At 40.2% G+C, this 21,785-nt stretch overlaps 1 protein-coding gene across 2 annotated transcripts in view; it reads right to left on the bottom strand.

Annotated features, from left to right (window-relative positions):
• LOC147152028 (protein phosphatase 3 catalytic subunit alpha-like) overlaps positions 1-21,785 on the bottom strand; it is a 48,540-nt gene that overhangs the window by 9,967 nt on the left and 16,788 nt on the right. For both annotated transcript variants that reach the window (XM_086023492.1, XM_086023493.1), the window contains exons 2-11: positions 21,534-21,734; positions 18,204-18,328; positions 16,182-16,293; positions 11,635-11,780; positions 7,631-7,770; positions 6,652-6,729; positions 2,863-2,957; positions 2,629-2,754; positions 226-303; positions 1-85 (exon numbers count right to left, since the gene is read on the bottom strand). In XM_086023492.1, the coding sequence (XP_085879618.1) occupies positions 1-85; positions 226-303; positions 2,629-2,754; positions 2,863-2,957; positions 6,652-6,729; positions 7,631-7,770; positions 11,635-11,780; positions 16,182-16,293; positions 18,204-18,328; positions 21,534-21,734 (1,186 nt within the window). The remainder of the gene's footprint in view (positions 86-225; positions 304-2,628; positions 2,755-2,862; positions 2,958-6,651; positions 6,730-7,630; positions 7,771-11,634; positions 11,781-16,181; positions 16,294-18,203; positions 18,329-21,533; positions 21,735-21,785) is intronic.

The raw sequence follows: 21,785 nt of genomic DNA, 5'->3' as shown, positions 1-21,785 counted from the left end.
CGTAGAACTGAAAACATTTTCGCCATTTTTCCAATGGCACGGATTTTGTTCTTAATCACCTCCTTCCTGGCTGCAGCTGCACTTGCTATAAAAAAAGACAAACAGCATGTTATTACTTGTTACAAGGAAAATGCATATCTTCTATGGATTCCGAACTGTCTGTTGATTATTCAGGGATGTTCAGTTGCATCATATGTCCTTAGTGGCAGTGTTGAGTGTTCTAACCATCGAAGATCTCATCGCCATCATTCATGAGTTCGTCGTCAGAGCAGATACTCAGGACATTGACCAGCATCTCTGTCACTATAAATAGAAATATTCATATTAGGCTCTCTACAAAATGACAACATGACATGCCTTTGTTACATTGTTAACATTGGAGTCGAAAAATGCAGAACCTATGGGATGAAATTATTTTCTGGCATGTGTAAAATCATCCACCTCAGTGGGTTCAACCAATTTGTAATGAATAGTAGTATTTTATTCATTAATAATTTATGGTTAAAAGCTAAAGGAGCCAAGTCAAAGGTGAATCATGCCTGGTCCGAACACTAAAAGAAAACATCGGCAACAACATATAGATAATGCCTATGCGGTTTGAGCTTTGTGTGTGTGTAAACCTCACTGCCTTGAGAACTCGGAGAGGTGATATCATTTTCTTCTTTTAACTCACTTCTAAAAGCTTACTCTAATTGTCTGGCCTTTAACGGTTTAAACTATTTAAATTCTTTTCAAATTGAATTGTTGTCAATAGTTTATTGTGAACTGTACAGGACTTTGTAACTTTTTTTTTAAAAGTGTCATAAAAATAAAACGTTAGTTTATTAATTTCATGACATTATCTGAGCAGTTTAGCATCCATGATGTTGGGGGAAACACAATATAATGTTAGCACTGATGCTAGTGCTAACAGAACATGAGAGGTTTCCTGGCTGGCTCACCAATGTTAAAGAGCAATCAAGAGGGTGACCTAGTGTCACCACTGCAATGACTGAGACACTCTTCTGTCCTTATTACAAGCCAGTGTGCTATCCAAATAATGTAGATGTTTTTGAAGCAAATGCTGAAGCATTACAGTGAAATGATGAAAGTTTGCCATACATAATAAGAACAGATTTTTTTCTGCATTATTGGCCCAACCTAAAACACTTCAAATAAGGAAAATAAACCCATAACCTAGCAAGTAGTGAAGGACAAATCCGACTGAGCTCTGTACATCCACCAGCCTTTAATCCCCTAAATCGAGGCTAGCCACTTTCTAAGCTGAGATAATAGCTATGTGTTATGAAGTGAATTCGGAACAATATAATGGAATGGATGTTCGCTTTTTAGGTGGCTATGTATTGTATTAAAGACCATTCCAAAGATATATTCATTAGATCGGGGGTGTCCAACTCCGATCCCCATGGGCCCCTATCCAGCATGTTTTAGATGTGTGTTGGAGGAGGGAGAAATCTAAAAGATGGGCCTTCGAGGACCCCTAAATTCGATACTAAATGTTAAGAGCAATAACTAATTACTACATTAGCTCGACCTGTTGCAAGGCCCCAAAATGTGGAGTGCTATTTGTGTTTGTTTATATGCCTCTTACTGTATGTGGCAGCTAATGTTCCCGCTAAGATGTGTGCGTGCGCAATGGCGCACTGCTCTCACCCTCTCAGTGCAGAGCAAATGTAAACAACACATTAAAAAACAAAAAAAAAATCAAACCTGCCTGAGCTGCATTGGCATTTTGCCTTTTCATATTCACCTCATACAAAGAAACTGTGAAATGTATTTGGCACATGTGGTTGATGGAACGAGAAGAAATATGTGTCAAAAACGGAGAGAAAATGGTGAGTGTGGGAGCATTTCAGCCCGTGTCGTGTAATCATTCACCCGGGCCATGCTTTCCGTCGAAGATGCCCTCCAACCTTCATTTTACGTTTATTAGAATGTAATAAAATGCTCAAACAAGTTGAATACCAAGCAAAAATAGTTGGCAGATAATTGCAATGTGTTTGACAACACGTCAATTGGAGACTCTGCGTCATCCAGTGTTCGCGATGTCCACGTGTCACCTCTCCAATCCCCTCATAAACGACCGGGGAATACGAAACCTTGAATGCTTGAGTTGTATTGTCTCAATTATACAATTGAAGGTCGGGTTTTAGACAGGTGTGATACTGGTTTGGCCACTGAGTGCATGTCTGATGTTGCTCGACGTGACCCAAGAAACGCTCAGGGAGTTTGTGTGAATGCTCAGACGCATGGAAAATTAGCGGGAGCATCGGTGGCAGCCTACTTCCTGGTTGATAAATCTGGGACTGTTTACATTGGTGCCATCGGGAATCCAACTTTGAGAATACACTAGTTCATCTGCACTTTTATCCCGATCCTCACCAAATTATCATAGGTCTCGCTTGCTGCTACATTTCTGTTACATAATCCTGATCACTGTATCTGGTCGACTCTTTATTGCCTCAGTATGTCAAAATAACAGCGGTGTCCTTTTGTGTGGAGTACACTATAAAAATGAGTAATGTTACAGCATTTACTAGACTGGTTGCACAAGTAATTAACAGTAAGTGGTGTCATTACAAAGGGTGCTGGATAAATATGTACTGTATGCGTGCATGCATGTGATACCCTTTTCCCCCACAAAAGGCAGAGACCAGGTGAAGACGTCCATGAAGTTAGGCAGCCAGTAAGGGTGAGGAGAGCAGTTGAACTGACGGATGTTCATTACGTTGTTCTCATATTTCAGCACCGCCGCTGGAAACACAAACACACGCACACGCGCTCATTTTATCTGAATTTATTCTTTGAAAGAATCCTATTAAATACGTACCGTGTGTGAGTGTGTATTAATGTGAAAGTTACCTTTGTTATTATAGACATCCAAGTAGTTTGGAGCAGAGAAGATGGTGATGAGTGATGGAAAACCTGTTGTCTGACTCTTTCTGTACATACGGTACCTATAAGGACATTTACAGAGAGTTAAAGGTTTGTAGGATGAATGTTGTGAAGTTGCTTTGTTTCCTTATCAAAGGGTATGAACCGTGAATTGCAGAAACATTAAGACTCGCGGACCACAACCCAACTAGACAGTTGATGGCAGATAAAATGTTACCAACGGGTTCGCCAAACGGAACAAAGACGACAGCAGCAACAACAAGTGGAATAGTGCTGCCTTAATTGCTGCATTACGTCGAGAGGATTTTTTTTTCTCAGCTAACAGCTGCTGGGAGGTTGCGAGGATTATGGGTCGGAGAGAATGTTTTGACCCGACCCTATATTCTCGATGTAGGGTACAAAACCCACATGACTATGGATTTTCACACTTTGTATCAGGATAGCTGCTCATTCCATTATAAATAAATCTTCATTCAACCTCGCAGGCTGAGGTTCAACATACAGTACAAAGGGCTTCGGGTTGGTGGAAAAGTTCGCCGCTAACTTTGCTGCTTTAATGACCTCTTCACGGTTGTCATTTTAATGTAGTGTTCCCCGATATATTGCGGTTCATCCTTCGCACCCACTGTATCTCAAAATTTTAATGCCACTTACAAACATTAACCTTTGAACACATTTTGGACGTACAAACACCCCTGTGTTAGTTTATTTTTTATTTATTTTTTTTAGTCCTTCCGCAAGTCCAAGTTTACAGTTGCGCATCTTTAGTGTACTACCACGTTGTGCTGCAACATGCCAGGCAGCATGCAGCAGAATCAAGAAGCAGAGGCAGAGAAGATCCCCAACTGTCAAGCTCCAGTAATAAGTGAAGTTTTGTTGTTCCCACATGGCAGAGATAATATCTGCTGTACTTGTGATTATTGTTGTATGCGCTGTTCGGATGTGTTGCTATGTGTGTGTCAAAAGTAGCGGTTATTTCAAAGTTTAGAACTAACATAACATTGATCCTATTTTCCATTCTCCAGCCTATAGTGTTTCACACAGTATGTTGACATTAGGCTACCAGACTTTCTTCAGACAAACATTATTACATTTAATTTACGTATTCAAAAAAACAGTGTTTATTTCTCTTTTGTTTTATGTTGCCGTAAACTTCAACTGGGAGGAACAAACAGCTTGAAGCAATCATACTCGGCCTCTTAGTTGGAGAATTACACAAGTGTGAGTCTTTTAGTTTCTGCAAAGTGATGTTATTTGATAGCCCTGTGGTGACTCAAAAGGGAGAGACATACACCTGCAGGGATCTGTAACTTTAAGGAAGAGGTGGGAATAATTTAAATGACTAAGTTTAAAGAGGAACTAAACCCAACATTTCAAAACGATGCTATATTTTAGTTTTTCCCTTTTTCAGTTGCGCAAGGGTGCGAATTTGCAAGAATGTGACATATGTCAGCCCTTCCTGCCTGCTTTATTTATTAACAAATCCAGACAGTGTTGGTAAATATTCTGCAATGACAAGCTACACATTGATCAAATCTGCCTATCTAGCCAGCTAATGGTAAACGTCCAACCCGGCTGACTCACAGCAGCTGTTCTCTTATCGTTCAAGTTGGTATCCTATCCTACATTGAGTACGGTTAGGCCACCCTGCAGTCAAAAAGACATGTCAAGCCTGCTGCAGTGATTGTTCATACTATGCATTACGGTAACACCGCCAACAAGGTGCAAGAGCCAACCTCGAAATAAAAGCATACCAAATAATAAATGGATATCAATGCCTTGTTGGACTTTCATTTTGAAGTTAGCTCTCGCACCATGTTGGCGGCGTGTTACCGGAATACAGAGTATGTACAATCGTTGTCATTGATGTCATTATATCATCACCATACACTGCTGCCACTAACGTCAACAACAGCATCCTGAAATCATGCTCAATGTAAAAAAAAAAAAAAAAGATTTCATTATTTAAGATGTCATTGTTTGAAACTGTATAATATACAACAGCCGGCAGACTACTTTTCAATAGCGGTTTAATAGGCGAAAATGAATCTGCACACTTACCTTTGATGCTGACAGCCTGAAACAGTTGCAGTCCCTACCGGTTATTATTGTTAACGAAAAATAACGAACTAATTCGAACAAAAATTTAACCATTTTTTGGATTGAAATAATGATGAAAACAAAAAGGACATTTCACTATAAATATAGTTAGTTTTAGTTTTTTTTTTATACGGTTAAACGTTAGATGCGGTTTCAGTCAGTTTTTGTTTTATAAATCCATTTTAGTTTTTATTTCAACCCAAAACATTGTTCAATTTTTGTTCGAATTAGTTTGTTATTTTTCGTTAACTATAATAATAATTCATTATTTTTCATAGTCAATTAATGGCGTACATGAGCTTCAGTTGATTTGAAATGTATATATTTCGGTATAGCTGTACCTCCGTAGCCACAGAAGGATTGTCAGTTGGTGGAGGATTACATATTTATGATAAACTTAGTGAGCTTTTTTATAAATCTTGCACTCAACAAATACTCCATATTTTGCGAAAACTAATACCAAAACTACTAAAAACTAAACTAAAACAAAGCATTTTTGAAAATATAAATGCAATAAAAACAATAAACTTTCTCTAAAAACTAATTGAAATTAACTGAATTAAAAGTTAAAACCAAAGTCAAAACTAAATAAAAACGAACTATAATGAAAAATCCCAAACTAATATAAGCCTAGTTCCTAGCGAAAATCATTTTTAACAAACCAGGGGGTTAGGTATGTGCTCAAGTGTGCTCTTTGAGCATGAAAAAGCGCCTCACTATTTCTGACATCACTTCCAGAGGTCGATACCGCCAACATGGTGGTGGCTCCCTTAGATTGAGGAATTATTCTTTTATTTTTTTATTCCACAAGCGCAGTATTAATGAGTGAACTGTGTTTTGACTAGTTTATGGCACATACAACGTACTTAGTTTATGTATTGAGTTCCACTTTAAATGTATTTTAATGAGTTTAAATGTGTTTCAAGCATGTGGGAGGGGCAAACAAAAAGGTTCATTAAACTAAACGATAAATACAGTGGAATCTCTGTAGTGGAATGCCCATGAGCTTGAACAATTGGGAGTTCAACGGCAGTTGTGTGAAATGTCACACATATCTGACGACATCTTCGTTGATCTCATGAGACTTCAGTTTAGCGGGCATCTGAAGGAGGCGGCCATTTTGTCACTTCTGTCGACTGAAAATGACATCACAGATGTCCTGAGGGCTCAGATAACGACTAATCATGACTCAGCTTCAGAAAACACGTCACTCGTAATTGGTCATTACCTGAGCCCTGACCAACTGTGATGTCATTTTCAGTCGACAGAAGTGACAAAATGGCCGCCTCCAGAGATGGCTAAAAACAGGTGGATTAACTCTTATTCTACAAATGTAATATTTATCGGAATGCCTTGTTTCAACTCGTGGGCTTACATAGAACATATTTTGGAAAAAAAATATATATTTGTCTTGACTTTTTCAATAAGGTTTTGTTTTGAGAATTGTATGGTGGGTTGAATCTAATCTTCTTGTGTATATGGCTCCCGCCGTGTAGGTTCCCCACACCTGATCTAAGGGATTAAGGCCACAAATCTAATGGTGGCCTAGGAATTGTACACCATACTGCATTTCCCTGGTTGTCGAAAGAAGAAAATGTCCTAGCGCATTTAGCTTTTCAAGTGAAATAAATGCCACACATTCTCCAGTCATCTTACCCAGCATCCTGTGCTTCATGTGCTCTGATGATGGAAAGCAAGTTGTTGGTCTGTAAAAACTCACACACTGCTGGGTAACTGTAATAGGAAAAGGAGATGAGTAAGAGAAAGTCAGTGAATGCGAATAAAAGCCACAACAACACCATAAAATCGGATGCACGCTTTAAAGATCAGTTATACACAGACTCTTCTGTAAGCAGTAGAAATATGTAAAGCCAGGACGAGGTTCAAGGCAGGTTTAATGTCGCTGGGTCCAAGGATATTTTGCCATTATCTTCAGTAATGTAGCTTCTTCCTAACTTGAAGAAAATGACTGTCTGCTACAAATTGGCTACAAATAACATGTCGTATGAGCAACTTCTACACCAGGAACACCACAGCAAACAGAAAGACCACTTCATCCCCCATTAAAGCGCAGCTTGTCTTGTTCCATTTCTCAATTTTGACAGTTTTATGTGCATCTTTTATCTCCTCTCCTCACTAGCAACACCATCATGCACTATGTTGCTCTCGCTCTTCTCTCACTGTATCTTCATACCACTCTGTATCTGGTAGGGGTAGCCAGTCGTCATAGCAACAGAACCGTGCAGCTTCCCTTGGGATATCGTTTCATGTCGAAACAGAACTGCGTGAATGTGTTTGCGAGAGCGCTGTGTTTATGTGTTTAATCTCATAACCGTGTGTGCGTTTGTGTGTGTTAATGTGTGTGTATGAACTGGCCAAGATTTGTGTCTCCAGTGCTAATCCTAGTGATGGTTATTGGATAGGAGGAATCATAGGAGGAATCATTTGCTTCTCGTCACTGTAGTATGCCAAACTAATAACTTTAAGTCCACCTATTATGAGACTTCTGACTTGTAAATTAAAGTCATAACAGTTTAAACATCATAACCTACCAGCCTCTTGGGTTGCATCATACTGGAGAAACAGTGTGCAACTCTTGTGTACTTTGGACAATGTGGGGTGTGGGGGTCATTACCTATAGAAATAGGAGCAGCCTCTGACTGTGTTGTGTCCAAAGTACTCTTGGGTCTTCTCATTGCCAAAATCTTCAAGTGGGTCTGCCCACAACAAGTCACACATGGGCCCAAACGCCGGAGGCTCCTTGAATCGGTCCAACTAGGACACACAATTGACACACAAAAACACATGGACATAAGTCTCATACATGAAGGCTGTGAGGAATATACCCATTTTCCCCCACAAAAACAGAGATACCAACACATGTCCTGTAAATCACAGTCAAGGAAAGCAAACACATCACACATACAATATAGATCCTCTCCATAGCAACCCCCACCAAACAGGAGGGTAGAGGATGTCACACCAGAAGATTCACCATGGAAACACCATGTGTGTTCTCTCGATATCGCCACGGTCATGTCTGGAGTTTTGTATGTTGTATTTTATTCAGCATGTTGTGTTTTATTTAAGGGTCCTTATTAAAAATCCAAACAGAACTGAAGACACGAAAAACAGAGAATATAGAAATATATTGCTGGCTTAACATGAAAAAAAATAAATCCATGAAATATTGATCTTCAAAGTGTACATTTTCATGAAAAGTATAATGATCTTCCAGGCTAAACACTTTCAGGACAAGTAACATTAGCTGTGGCTATGATACTAGTTAGCTGAAAAGTAGCCAAGGTTGTTGTTGGGGGGGTGCTGGTGGTAGTTTGTCGAAGTTGGTGGTCGGAAATGCTAAGGGAAGGCCGTTTAAAATGATAGGCGGGCTGGCCTATAGGCGATTACTATTTGGTCCGGCCGGACAAAATGACGGACAGCGGGAGAGTACCACGGCTGTATGGTGGAACGTGACAAACGGACTGCGAATTTTTTGTAAAATGCTGCATAGCTCTGTGTATATGACAGACATGTACCTATGTGTACCTACGGCTTTGCTAGCCAGAGAAGGCTAGGGGGTTCTGTTTCCGGCAACGCATTGCCTGGAATTGCACCCCCCAAAAAAATTCTCTTCTGTTGGGCCCAGGATGTGATGCTTTTTACTGTGCAGTGATGGTACTAGTATGAGTACACAGCGCAAGTTTCGTGTACCTACGACTTTGCTAGCCAGAGTTAGCTAGGGGGTGCCGTTTCCGGCAACACATTGCCTATATATAAATATATATATATATATATATATATATATATATATATATATATATATATATATATATATATATATATATATATATATATATATATATATATATATATATATATATATATATATATATATATTGTGACTGTGATTACGGATACGGATTCTTTATACATATTTGTGAATTGAAATACGCATATGTAAATGGTTTTGCTACGATAATGACCCGATGAAGTTAGCCTTTGTGGAGGCTGTGTGTTCATTGAGTACGTTTGCAAAACGCTCCCATACTGCGACCATGAGGCACACAGTTTTTTTTTCTCTACGAATATTTAGTGTAATTATGTGTCTGTGTGAAGTCGTGTTTGGCCTATGCTTGTGCGGGTACTCAAGCTTCCGCCCACATTGCAAAAACAAGCCTGTTAAGTTAACTGACTCTATATCGCCCATTCTGTATGTACAGTATGAATGTGAGTGTGAGTGGCTGCACTCAATATGGGCTCTGTGATTGGCAAGGGTGTAACGTACTTCTTGGCTAAAGTCAGCTAGGATAGGATCCAGGGCAGCTGTGACCCTAATGAAGATAGCGCTATAGGCAATACTGTAGATGGATGGATGGACTATAACCACACTTAAGTAGGTTATTGACAGCGCATTTTGCATTACAAACTTTGACTTTGTATAAGTTCTACATAGTTACATCACTGAGTACCACTGTAAACTGAGAACCCAAGAAACCAGAGGAAAATAAAAAACGTAAAATAAAAAATTACTTAATTCCTGGAGAGAAATTAAAGGTCACCACAGCCAAGAGACATCCAATAAAATGCAGTAACGATACAGTGAGACACTGTATTGAACTACAAATAACCACAGGCCATATTCTCCCGCTCATAATTCAGTCATTTTTTAATACTGCTGGTATGGACTGGCTTGTGCACTTTCAAGGTATACCTCTAATTCTCCACCATTCATAACCTAGAAATTTGTGCGCAATCATCAAAGAGGTGTGACTTGTTGAAATCTGAGAGTGGCCCTAATTCCCGGAGCGTGGAATTTTCATGCAAAATGAATTCCATAGAAAGCCATTTGAAAAATATGTCACACTTTAAATGTAAAATGAACATACGGGGCAGGTCCAGAAGATATACTGATTACCAGTGACGTATGCGCAGCTCATCTTACAGGCTACTTTGAAGGATCATGTTTTTTAGCATTCTGTATTAAATAAATCTAATAGAAATAATTTAGTCAGAATACTGTAATCATAACTGAATGTTTGGAGCCAGTGCAAAGACAGTGAATGTTGATAGGGTTGCCCAATACTGAGGCATGCATGATCAATTACAAATCAAAAATAAATGATTAAAAATCAATAACTCACTGTGTCATTACGATGACTGCAGCTGTTTGTGATCAGGGCTTTCAAACTCTAAGCCCTCATCAGCCTGCAAAAATTCTCCTTGCAGCTAAAAAACAAAGTCCACTGGCACTGATAATTTTTCGCCTATTAATATGATATAATGTCAACGTTCGGTTGTTGGAATAATGTAGAACGGATAGATTACGACTGTTGGTCAGTTGGTGAACGTATATGCGCGAGGTTTTACATCGCTGGCTGTTGGAGCAGCTGAAATGATTCAAACGGCTCTATTATCGTAGACAAGCGCACGTGTGCTCGCCGTAAAAACTGCCGCATTTTTGTGCCGTGGCAAGTGTACTTTATCGTGTTTGGGAGTTAGGCAGACCATCCTGCACCTTTCTGGTCGTTCCGGCGGACCAAGGGTGTTTTCTATTACACGGCCCCAGTGCACCTGACAATTTGGTGACAGAAAGCAGACGAGACCTTAGACCAACTAAAAGCAGCTGTAAATTGTGGCGCCAGTGGTGTTGCGCAATTTTGGTGGATTTGATCGAAGCACAGGTACACAGATTCTGTTCCATTGATATGTGTGCTAGATTCTGTTCCATTGATATGTGTGCTAGATGTCATCAAATTTCATTCAAAAATATGTCAACAGTGTGCATCAAACCCTCGGAATCATTGTAGAAAACAAATCATTGAATGCATTATTTTTATTACTACCTTTAATATATTTTTTAAAGAATCCCCTGACCGCAGCATAATGTGTGTGAGTGTGTGTGTGTGTTTGCGTGTGGGTGTGTGATCGGGGGTGAAAGTTGTCCTCCAAGTTAGTGGTTAACAAGTGGAGATCTCCTTGCTGTTCCTCATAAAAGTACTTTACGCGCACCCATCTCCTGCATGGACACCAGCGAGCGAGTCTATTATGCTTCTGCCATGTAGCTCACATGCCTCACCTGCGCTGAAATTAAAGGGAATGAGAGGAGCCGCTTCAATTGGCAGGGAATCAAGTTGGCTGTGTTCACTCCCACAACAGCGCAAAAGGCCATTTCTAACTGCGCCTGTCTAGGAAAATACCAAAAGAAAGAAAACTTAACTCACGTACACAGTTAGACTGCGCTTTACGCTAGGCTTGCGCTGGGCACGAAAATAGGACCCAAAATGTGCAATATGACGTTTCATCTTCTCAAGGTGCTGGACTTACTACAGCCTCTGGAGTGTGCAAGTGGAAAGGCGCTTAAGTCTTTGCGAGAATGCGCACGAGTTGAGATTTAACAGGACATGCCCTGTTTTTAGGGTTGCTCCACCCACAAATGCATAAGTGACACACTTACAAAAGCGCAGCCAAAAAAGTGCACCTGGCTTAAAAAAATGGGAAAATATGAGGGCTTAATAGCATAACCAATCACCCTTAACGTTTTTCTTCCAAATGTTTTTCAAATTTGATGAAACAAATGCGAACAAAGCAGAGTGAGGTTAGTTGAAATGTGTGCAAAGAGCTTGTGGGCGTGGGTACCTTTTTGATGTCGTCCAGTGTATGGATCTCTGGTGAAAGGCCCCCGTGCACGCAGAGAAACTGCTGGTTCATCAGGGCTGCTAGGGGCAGGCAATCAAACGCCTCCATGCAGGAATCATACACCTGCTCCGAATACTTAATCTTACCTGCGGGACATTTAGGGACACAAGTTTAGAGAAGCTCCAAATGTTTTTCGGACGGCCAGTTTGTCACGCATTGTGTTTGTTATTGGATTCAAACAAAAGAGAGATAAAAGCTGGGACTGAAAGCACTATGTGACTTTTATTAGTAGTTCATTTATGTACGGATGAAAACATATAGCATGGCATATAGGTGCAATATATGCTTTAAAGACTTCACTTCTGTTTTCAGGGAGTAATATTCTGACCCAAATAGGAGCATGAAGCAGCACAGAGACACTGTGAGGCAGATTGTTTTGTTCTAAAATAAATCCTCCTTTGATTTGGCAGCAATTTCACTTATGACATCCAAAGGGATGCATCTTGAAAGTACATTTCCCACACAGCCTTGACAATGTGTCCTAACACAAAAACAATATCACTCGATTAACATAGCAGAAAGGTGAGAAAAAGATAAGAAAAGAAATAGATGGGCACATTTTGGATGCAAGAATAACAGGATAATAATTTAATGAAGAGAGAAGGAGGACATTTGGAAATGATACAAGAGAGAAGAAAAGATGGGGGCAACATTTGTTTCCAGTAGGAGAAAAAGGGAGCAGTTGAGGACAAGGGACCTACTCCAGTCAAGGTTAGTATTGGAACAGTGTAGCATTTGTGTGAGCCGAGAGGTGCGATTGTGTGTGTTTCTGCCAGGAGTGTCATTCTCATCCTCTCCATGTGCCTCGTGTATAACAAGAGATCATTATGCCAGGTGTCAGCGCTTTCCCTCTTTTTCTTGTTCCGCCTTTCACACACAAACATTTGTGAAGATATTGCAAAAACACATGCACGCACACACACGCAGCAGATGGTAATTGAGGGCGACCAGTGCCGACCACCATTCGCCAAGAGCACCAGGGGAAATTAGCTTCCTCGTCCCCTGCCCAATCAGACACAGAGGAGGAAATCCCAGAGCCAATCATTATGGGCCAAATTAATGTGTCGCTAATCAGCCACTCTTGGACGGAACTCACAGGCAGAAGAGAGCCGGAGAATAGGCACAGAGACTATCTGGGAAAGGGATGGAAAAATTAGCTCAAAGAAAGATGGAGAAGACTCGATTGTGGTAAATGAAGGCTGAAGGATCTAGGAACGTGGTCGGCATTTTCATGTATTCAACTACTCCAAGTGTGCCAGGTGTGCCCTAAAAAATGCATGAAAATGCATGTTGTTAACAAATGTTTGCAATGTATCTGTGGTGTTAAAAGTGAAGACAATTTGAAAGAAACATGTCAAGTCAACACACATGATTTGCTTTCGCGGGTCACATAAAATCATGTCGCGGGCCAGATCTGGCCCCCGGGCCTTGAGTTTGACACCTGTGGCTTAATCCATCTTTGAAAAAAAAAAAAAAATCACGTTTATCATTTATCGCTGGCAAAATGGGCATCCGTCATAGGCGGATAGACGGACCGGCCCGTCGGCTAGCCGGAATACCCAGCTCTGCATATTACGTCAAGTCCCAAGAATCGATGGGAGCCGGGAGTATTCTACCGGAATTGTTCGCATTTCAAATTTCCGGTTCCCTGTTATAGAGCCACATCAGTCTAGCGGAAGAAGAAAACAACGAAGGGGAAGGGTATACACGCAGATGAGTGCACCCGATCACAAGCGTGGGTTAACTTTGAATTGCTTTAGTGCAACACTTAGAATAAGATGATATTGTGCAAAGGACGTGTATAAATTAACGGAGAGCTGTGTCTGATGAGCTTGGTACTCCGTCACGCTCCAAGCCAAATCCTACAGCGCGCTGAACTTTAGTCTCATAACTGGGCGCGTTAAACAATAAAATACACTCTATTGCCAACACTGACACATCTAACAACTAAACAGTGGGTCAACTCAAATGCAAATAACCAGCAAACATTACCATTTATACAGTGATTTCTATACCAAGCGAGTGTGTGCATCCACAATTTGCATATTGTAAACACACAATGTAACTGCTGCTAATCTGAACTGGGTTACCAAATAGCACTGCTTTTGTCTGTCTACACAGCAGGTTTGCCCATCTGTGGGAACTCAGTGGCTACGTTTACATGGACAACATTTCTTTAATCCGATCAGCGTTCGGATTAAAATGATGATAGGATGCGCTGTTTTCATGGACACTACAAATATTGATCCGATTAGGACTCGCATGTTCATGCATCACACTTTGACATGCGCAGATTGACCAATTATACCGGAAACGGTAGTAGAAGAAGAAGCCGTAGCAATTTACGTGTCAACAAAACATCGCTCTGTCTATTTCTACTTTAAACGTTAGCATTATTTCACATATTTTTGTGCTGTTACATTGAGTTAACACTTCCTTACGGAGCTGCAAATGTACCAGTTCAGTCTTGCGCCCGCCAAGTATTTCGCTCACTCTGCTTCTTTTTTTCTTTCAAACTTTATTGACTCAAACAATATAACACCCACTCTGCTTCTACTAGCTTCCGGGAATAACAGAAACACGTATACTGACATCACAGACATGCGTAGTAAAGGCGGCTTGTTCCGGAGTAAGTGTCTTTATGCGCGCTGATCGGATTAACAATCGACATCTCTCGTTCGGGGGGCGGCACGGTGGTCGACTGGTTAGCACGTCCACCTCACAGTTCAGAGGTCGTGGGTTCGATCCCGGCTCCGGCCTCCCTGTGTGGAGTTTGCATGTTCTCCCCGTGCCTGCGTGGGTTTTCTCCGGGTACTCTGGTTTCCTCCCACATTCCAAAAACACGCATGGTGAGTTGATTGGACACTCTAAATTTACCCTAGGTGTGATTGTGAGTGTGGATGTTTGTCTCTGTGTGCCCTGCGATTGGCTGGCAACCGATTCAGGGTGTCCCCCGCCTACTGCCCAAAGACAGCTGGGATAGGCTCCAGCACACCCCGCGACCCGTGTGAGGATAAGCGGTATCGATAATGGATGAATGGATCTCTCGTTCTGAATAAAATCTTGATCGGAAAGGGCTTGATTGTATCACAATATTCCGGATGGGGTATGTACATGAAACATTTTTATTCCAATCAGGCATTTAATCCGAATAAATTTGTCCATGTAAACGTAGCCAGTGTAGTGTATACTCATTTGCACTCATGTGTGAATTTTTTTTCCTAAGGTTTTCAACGATTAAGCTCTCTAGTGAACGTAAAAAAATAATACATTTGAAATTCAAGTTCATAAATTTGATATCAATACTGGTTAACTGTGAGAAATTCATAGTTAATTTTAATTTTAAGAAGAAAGCATGTTATATTTTCATACTAACATTTATGACTGGCACACTGTTAACGTGATGATAAATACTGAAATATGAATAAGGCCATAAACGAGTAGAAACATCAGATTTTAAAACTACATTCATTGTTTCAGGTGCCAATCTGTTAACCAAATGTAATTAGCAGAGCTGGGTAAACTGCCTATGTGATGGACCGGTCCGCCTAACCACCATTTTGTAGGCAATCAACGACAGATGGGAAACTTAAGAAAAATAGTCAGACTAAACTTAGTCAGAGGCCCATTTTTTCTGTCTATGTTATCGTCTCTTTGACTCTGTAGGTTGTAACATTTAAAGTTGAGTGAAGTTGGCGCTGCCACATCAAATATGGTGGATACACTCACGACCAGAAAAGTATTCTGCATGGACTCTACTCAACGATATAGTGCTCTATTTTAGACTCTATGTATCAGTCTCTATGCTTTAACTCATTCACTGCCAGACATTTTCAGACCCTCTTTTACCCTCACGTTTGAAAAAATGTGATAAAAATATAAATAATTTTCTGGGATTAAATGGCTGGACTGTGAAAAGACAACTAAATTCATCAATGGCAGCGAATGAGTTAATAGTCAAAGGTGGGCATTCCGTCTGACCGTTCAACCTGTCTGTCACTGACGGACACCCATTTTGCTAATGTAGACAATAAACGGGAATCTTAAAATAAAAAAGACGGACTAAACACATAATGAAGTGCTTTCTGCATAGAATAGGGAATTTTACAAAAAATGTGCGGTCCGTTTATCGTCTTCCGCCTACAGCTGGGGTACCCTTCAGCCTTTCTGAGGCCTGTAATGGAAGAGTGCCTAAAGAGTCTTTTAATTACCCTAACATGGTTGTTTTTAGAAATGTGGGAGGAAGCTGAGAGTAATGCATGCAACCTCAAAATTTTAGATTTGAATCCAGAACCTCTGGGCTACGGGGCACGTGTGCTAACCACTAAAATACTGTGCTGCCCAAACTGTAATTAAATAAAACACAACACTGTGGAGAAACTGTTTCATTATTGAATAACTTAACTAAGAAATCACACTGCATAAGTGGAATGACACAAAGGAAGACAGCGCAAGTGACATTTCGAGGGAACAAATGAGTTACTCACATTCTTGTTTGAAGGTGAAATATTCCGTCAGATGTCTACATTCATGGTTTCCCCGTAGAAGAAAGAGTGTCTTTGGGTAGAGGATTTTCAGTGACCACAAGTACAGAACACACTAAATGATCACAGGGAAAGAGAAATAAGAAGAAGAAGCAAATGAATGCCATGATATGTAGATACAAAGGAGTATAGATACGTAAATGGACAAACAACGGTTAATCTTCAATAATACACACACACACACAACATTTCTAAAACATTTTACTGTATATAGTGGGCAATATATAAAAATAAAAGTTTACCAGAACATTTAAGAAAACACATTCATACACACAGACCTCTTTCAAATGACATTAACAAAAAATGTGAAACTCTCCTGTGATTAAGAGCTCTATAAATAAATTTGACTTGACTTGACTCGACTATATTGGAGGTCATTTCACAACATTCATTAAGAACAAAATATGTTCATTTTCTATGTTCCAGTCCTGACTGTTTTGTTGAAATACAGACTAACTAGTTTCTATTTAGTTTACTCACGGTTATAGTACACTCACATATTTTGACATTTTATCCAGTTTGTCGCACCTCCACACAAAATGCAAACAACTGAGAGGGAACAAAATACAGACTAGAACTTCATATGGTCATGTTCCGAAAGCAATGACCAATTTGGAGTAGTGTGTTTAAATCAATTGAAAGAAAGCTTGTCGCAAAGTAACCTGAACTTCAAGTGTAACAAGAATAAAATGTATCCAGAATGAAATTGTCCCAGCTGATACCCTCAAAGTAACTGCTCTACATTACGTCTATCTGCCCTTGACGATTGTAACAAAGGTGGACTAAATATTACTCAGCTCCCTCCAAACTGTTAATGACATAACACTCACGGTTCATCACGGCTCACTTCAGCCAGACAATGTGACACATCACAGAAATACCTTCATGACCTTGTAAATATTGTACAGAGTCACATGGACAATCCAATCATTTCCGATTCTTTTTTTTTTTCTTTTTTTTTTCCAGCAAAATCTCAATGAAAAATATGGGTTGATTTGTGCATTGCAGCCGCATGCCACACCTTTAAATTCAACATTAATCTCTGGTTCTTTTATTTATGATTATTTTACATAAAGAAGTAATGTAGATTTCACGGCAGAATACTGGAATTGTTATTGAAAATGACAGGAAAGCATTTTCTTAGTTGGTTATTTAGTTTTAATGAGTTGGTGGCTCTGTGAGTGAGTTGTGAGCATGTGTTTGCCTGTTAGTCTGTCACCCTGTGCAGCTGTCCACTGTCATTACTCAAGAACAAAAACAAGCCAATTTCAAGTTCAGTAATTTAGTTTTATGAGCTTGTTATTCCTCGTGTGAAAACAAATGCTGTGATTCTGCCAAAAGTTGTGCCAACACAGGACTACGAAAACTATATTATTTGAATCAGTCTAGTCAGTAGATACAGTAGATAAAAACAAAATAGTGACTTGGTGGCAGTTTTACACTAGTGCAAACTACAACCACAACCATAAAATATAGGACCCCTGCATACTCACGGTTCACACTTAAAACAAACTCTGAAAATTATTAATATTGCAAATTATTATCTTATATTGTACAATATGTATAATGTTTATCCGTATGGTAGCATCTGTCAGCACACCAACAGCTCCAAAAAAATGGACATTCCGTCTACACACACTTGCACAAATTCACAAATTTAACAGCAGCCGTGTTAGGTTTCTAATTGACAATCAGAACTACTAGCACCAATTGGCGTTGCGACGGCGTGGCTCCAGCAAATAAACTCATCATCATCATCATCATAACTGTTGACCTGTAAGATGTTCATTTTTAAGGGTACAGCAATGTGTCAACATTTTATTTATAAGTGTTTGAAAGGCTATTTATATGTTTTGGAATCATAGTTTGGTTTGTTGTATATTTATGGTTTAAACTATTAACTTTGACAATTATCGGTCATCATCACCCGCTTAATAGCGGGGTCTACTCTAGATGCGTTCTTACCTCAATACTGAAGTAGCCCCTGTCCACATAGTCCCCCAGGAAGAGGTAGCGCGTGTTGGCAGGCGAGCCTCCCACTTCAAACAACTTCATCAGGTCAAAGAACTGGCCGTGGATATCTCCACACACTGAGAATGACAAATGACAGAGTGCATAGCATCATCATGGTTGCAGTCACATATTGTACAGAAGCAATTTGAATTTGCACATTACACTCCCACTTCTACTTTGACACTTGGACTGGATTGACACTACACGTCTAAGTGGCCGATTCCCATTTCATGTCCGTGTTTGTTCACATGTAATATATTTCGATTGATGCATCCCATACGGTATGGTTGTGTTCTCATTCACAGAATTCATGCAACAACGTATCGAAGTCCACAAGTGACAACAGACGTAAACATTGATACACAATACATATATTAAACGTTACGTGACATACATATTTAGCTGGCCTGGATCCACTGGCTGCAATTATTGTCGCTATTTCCAGTGGGTGTTTTTTTTTTTTATGTGTTTATTTGCATGTTTTGAACAGTCTTTAAATCAGCAAACTGTCTATGACTATGTGATTTTCATGTGCCCAACTCCATGCATTTTGTTTGTCTCTATGCAGACATGACGCATATCTAAATTGTTCCAAATCGGAATTTGTGTCACTTGAACCATGCAGCACAAGTGTAGTTTTATTTTTCCAAAACAAACTGCCCTATTAATGAAAAAAAAGTCTTGTGTCACAGTTTCCTGCTAAAAGTGACCCTGTTAACGTTGTCAGTCTGTGAACGTGTACTCCACTATTCCCTTTTCTTCAAATATGAATGTTGCATTCCATATTCATGTGTACTGTACCAGCTCAAATGAGCATTCTTGCTTGAAGCTGTCACACTGTAAAAGGCTTCAGGACCGTATGATTTGCCGGCATACGACTTCCCATCCCCTCTCGCACCATCTGTCTGCTTTCCTTTGGTCAAGTTTCCCTCTGCAGCCGCTTCATTTTAGATCTTCTGCATCTGTCTGACTGCTGACATCTGTCTGTCCCTTCATCAAGTCGCCATCATTCTGCCTCTGTCAATTTTGTACCCTGTTATCAATTGACCTGGAAATTGAGAATGACGTGAGTGAAATTGAGCCATAGACGTCTGTGTTTTCAGCAGTCAGCGAGCCTCTGTAAAAGGCCAGTTTTTAGAGGTGTGGACAAATGTAAGGAAATAGTTTTACATACGCTGCAGAACACCAATCAAAAATGTCACCCAAAAAAAGGAAATACTGACAAAAGGGCGATCTCATCTAATCTCCATTTTCACACAAATTTATTTGGTGAGCAATGTGGGCCTGTTTAGTTGAACACAAAGCTAATATACTTGCAGGAAGTTATGACTTATTTGGTTGTATGGATGATAACACGTGCATACACAAGTTGACTGCAATGTCTGACGTTTAATGGAAGAGCATTTAATTGCTTTTTCTGTCACTATATATACATCACTTACATAGATAAACAAACAAAGACATTTTTGTAATTAATAAATGCTAATGTTCAGACAAATTGAATGAAATTGGACAATTGCCCACAGCACCCCAAATGATCTCTCACTGCAGGGGTGGCCAACCACTCTAAGGCAAAGAGCCACAATTTTGACTGTGGACTGTGTTACTGCAAAGAGCCACAGCATAGATAATAGGGATGTCACGATATCCAAATGTCACGATACGATAATATCTCAATAGGTACCTCGCGATACGCTAATAATCACGATATTGTGGTGAGGTTGGCGATATATAAAAAGCTCACGATACTGTATAAAAGCTGATGATACTGTAAAAAAAGAGATCATATTAAAAAAAAAATCACAATATTCTGCTTTTGTACATAATAACAGCATTCACAAAGAAATAGGTTTGGCCAGTCATGGGCCTATTGGGTCTTTAACATAAATGGCATCAAATTAAAGTACACTAATAAACTAACCACCAAAGGGTGCTGGAATTGTACAAATAGAAAATAACTTGGCTTTTTAAACAGATTTGCTGCTGTTAGTAACGTGACATGGCAACGATATATCGTGGCAATTTTAATATCGCGATATCACGATCTTGCCGATATTGTGACATCCCTAATAGATATGCATGCATACATATACTGCTCCCTCGCTGCCCCTCACTCGCAAACACTCGTTTGCATGTTTTGACAAACTCCCGTTCATTGTATATCTTTTTAAATGTTTTAAGCGAGTTGATAGGATTGATTCATAAATTATGGAAACAAAGATGTGTACTTTTCTGCCTGAACTTTAAGTGAGCAACCTGTGTTTGAGAAGTCCATTCCTGGTGTTAAAATGTTGGGAACTCAAGTGAATACTTGAAGCCTTGAAAGGTTCTAATGAAGCCCAGGCAGAATGGCTTGCCATTACGTATTTGCTAGGCCAACACTACCCAACCTTTTTTTCCCCTCCAAGTCATTTGCATCAAAGTGCATGCGTGTGGTGGGCAGGCACTTGGTACCTTGATTGACAAATGTCATCCGTTCCATCACCGCGTTCAAACGAGCCCTCACACACACACACTGTATTGCTCACTTTGCGTAAATTAGAGGTCAGCAACTTAGTTTGGCGGGGGGCCAAGGTTTCCCTAACAATCCTATCGCGGGCCAAAATTATATTTTCATGAGATAAACCTGCTGTAACAATATCAACGGTTTGGTTTTATCGTGGTACTGATGTCACGATATGATTCTTATTGCAATATCGAGTGAAAGCTCACAGCACTCGCCTCACTGTATTGCTGGAAAGTTCACGCTGCACGGTCTGCTCACTAATTTGACAAGATCATATTTCTTATTGATAGCATTTCAAATGTGATACTGCCAAATGACTGTCATTTGTTTGCTTATCAAGTCAGAAATACAGGAGCTCTCTGAACAAAGGCAACACAGCTATTAAAAGCCAAGTAACAATAAATAAAATAATCACCTTGTTAGTTTCTTTTTCTGTGCATACCGAGTTGCTTAAATTTGGAGGGCAAATTATCTCTAATGTGTTGTCCGAGGCAAGGGGTGGAAGTCCGGCGGAGCGGAGGTCTCCACAACGGGTACCGCTCCCCACCAGACGACGGCAAGTCACGGTGACATATGTGACCCGTCTCGCTCGAACATTGAATGTGAAGGCACACAAGGGACCCGGGGCCGCTAAATGCGTTGAAAATCAACGTGTGCTTGAATTCACATTAGTTTTATTTTTTTAAATCGGAAGAATAATTTACTGTAACTCCGAGCATACTTGGCTGGCTTTTGTTTAATAACTCACGGAAGAAATGTCATGTGTATCCAAATACCTGTTACTGGGGCCTCAATGTCCAACATGGTACGCTCCTGGCGCAGGATGGCAGCGCCCTCATCGATGATGCGCAGGGCAACCGCCTCCTCCAGCCGGCCCTCCTTGGTGAGGTGAGCTTTGAGCAGGTCCACCCTCGGTCGGCCCTCAGCATCGAACACTTCCTTCATGGTCAGCCGATGGGCCAGAGGGAAGGGGACCGCTGTGGAGGATATTTGAAAAGGTGTGTGGAGGAAAATAAAAGGAAGGATTG

Source organism: Filicampus tigris, chromosome 2 (genome assembly GCF_054856515.1).
Source record: "Filicampus tigris isolate MCC_2025a chromosome 2, RoL_Ftig_1.0, whole genome shotgun sequence".
Classification (NCBI taxonomy): Eukaryota; Metazoa; Chordata; class Actinopteri; order Syngnathiformes; family Syngnathidae; genus Filicampus; species Filicampus tigris.
This window is presented reverse-complemented; position numbering and strand designations above follow the sequence as displayed.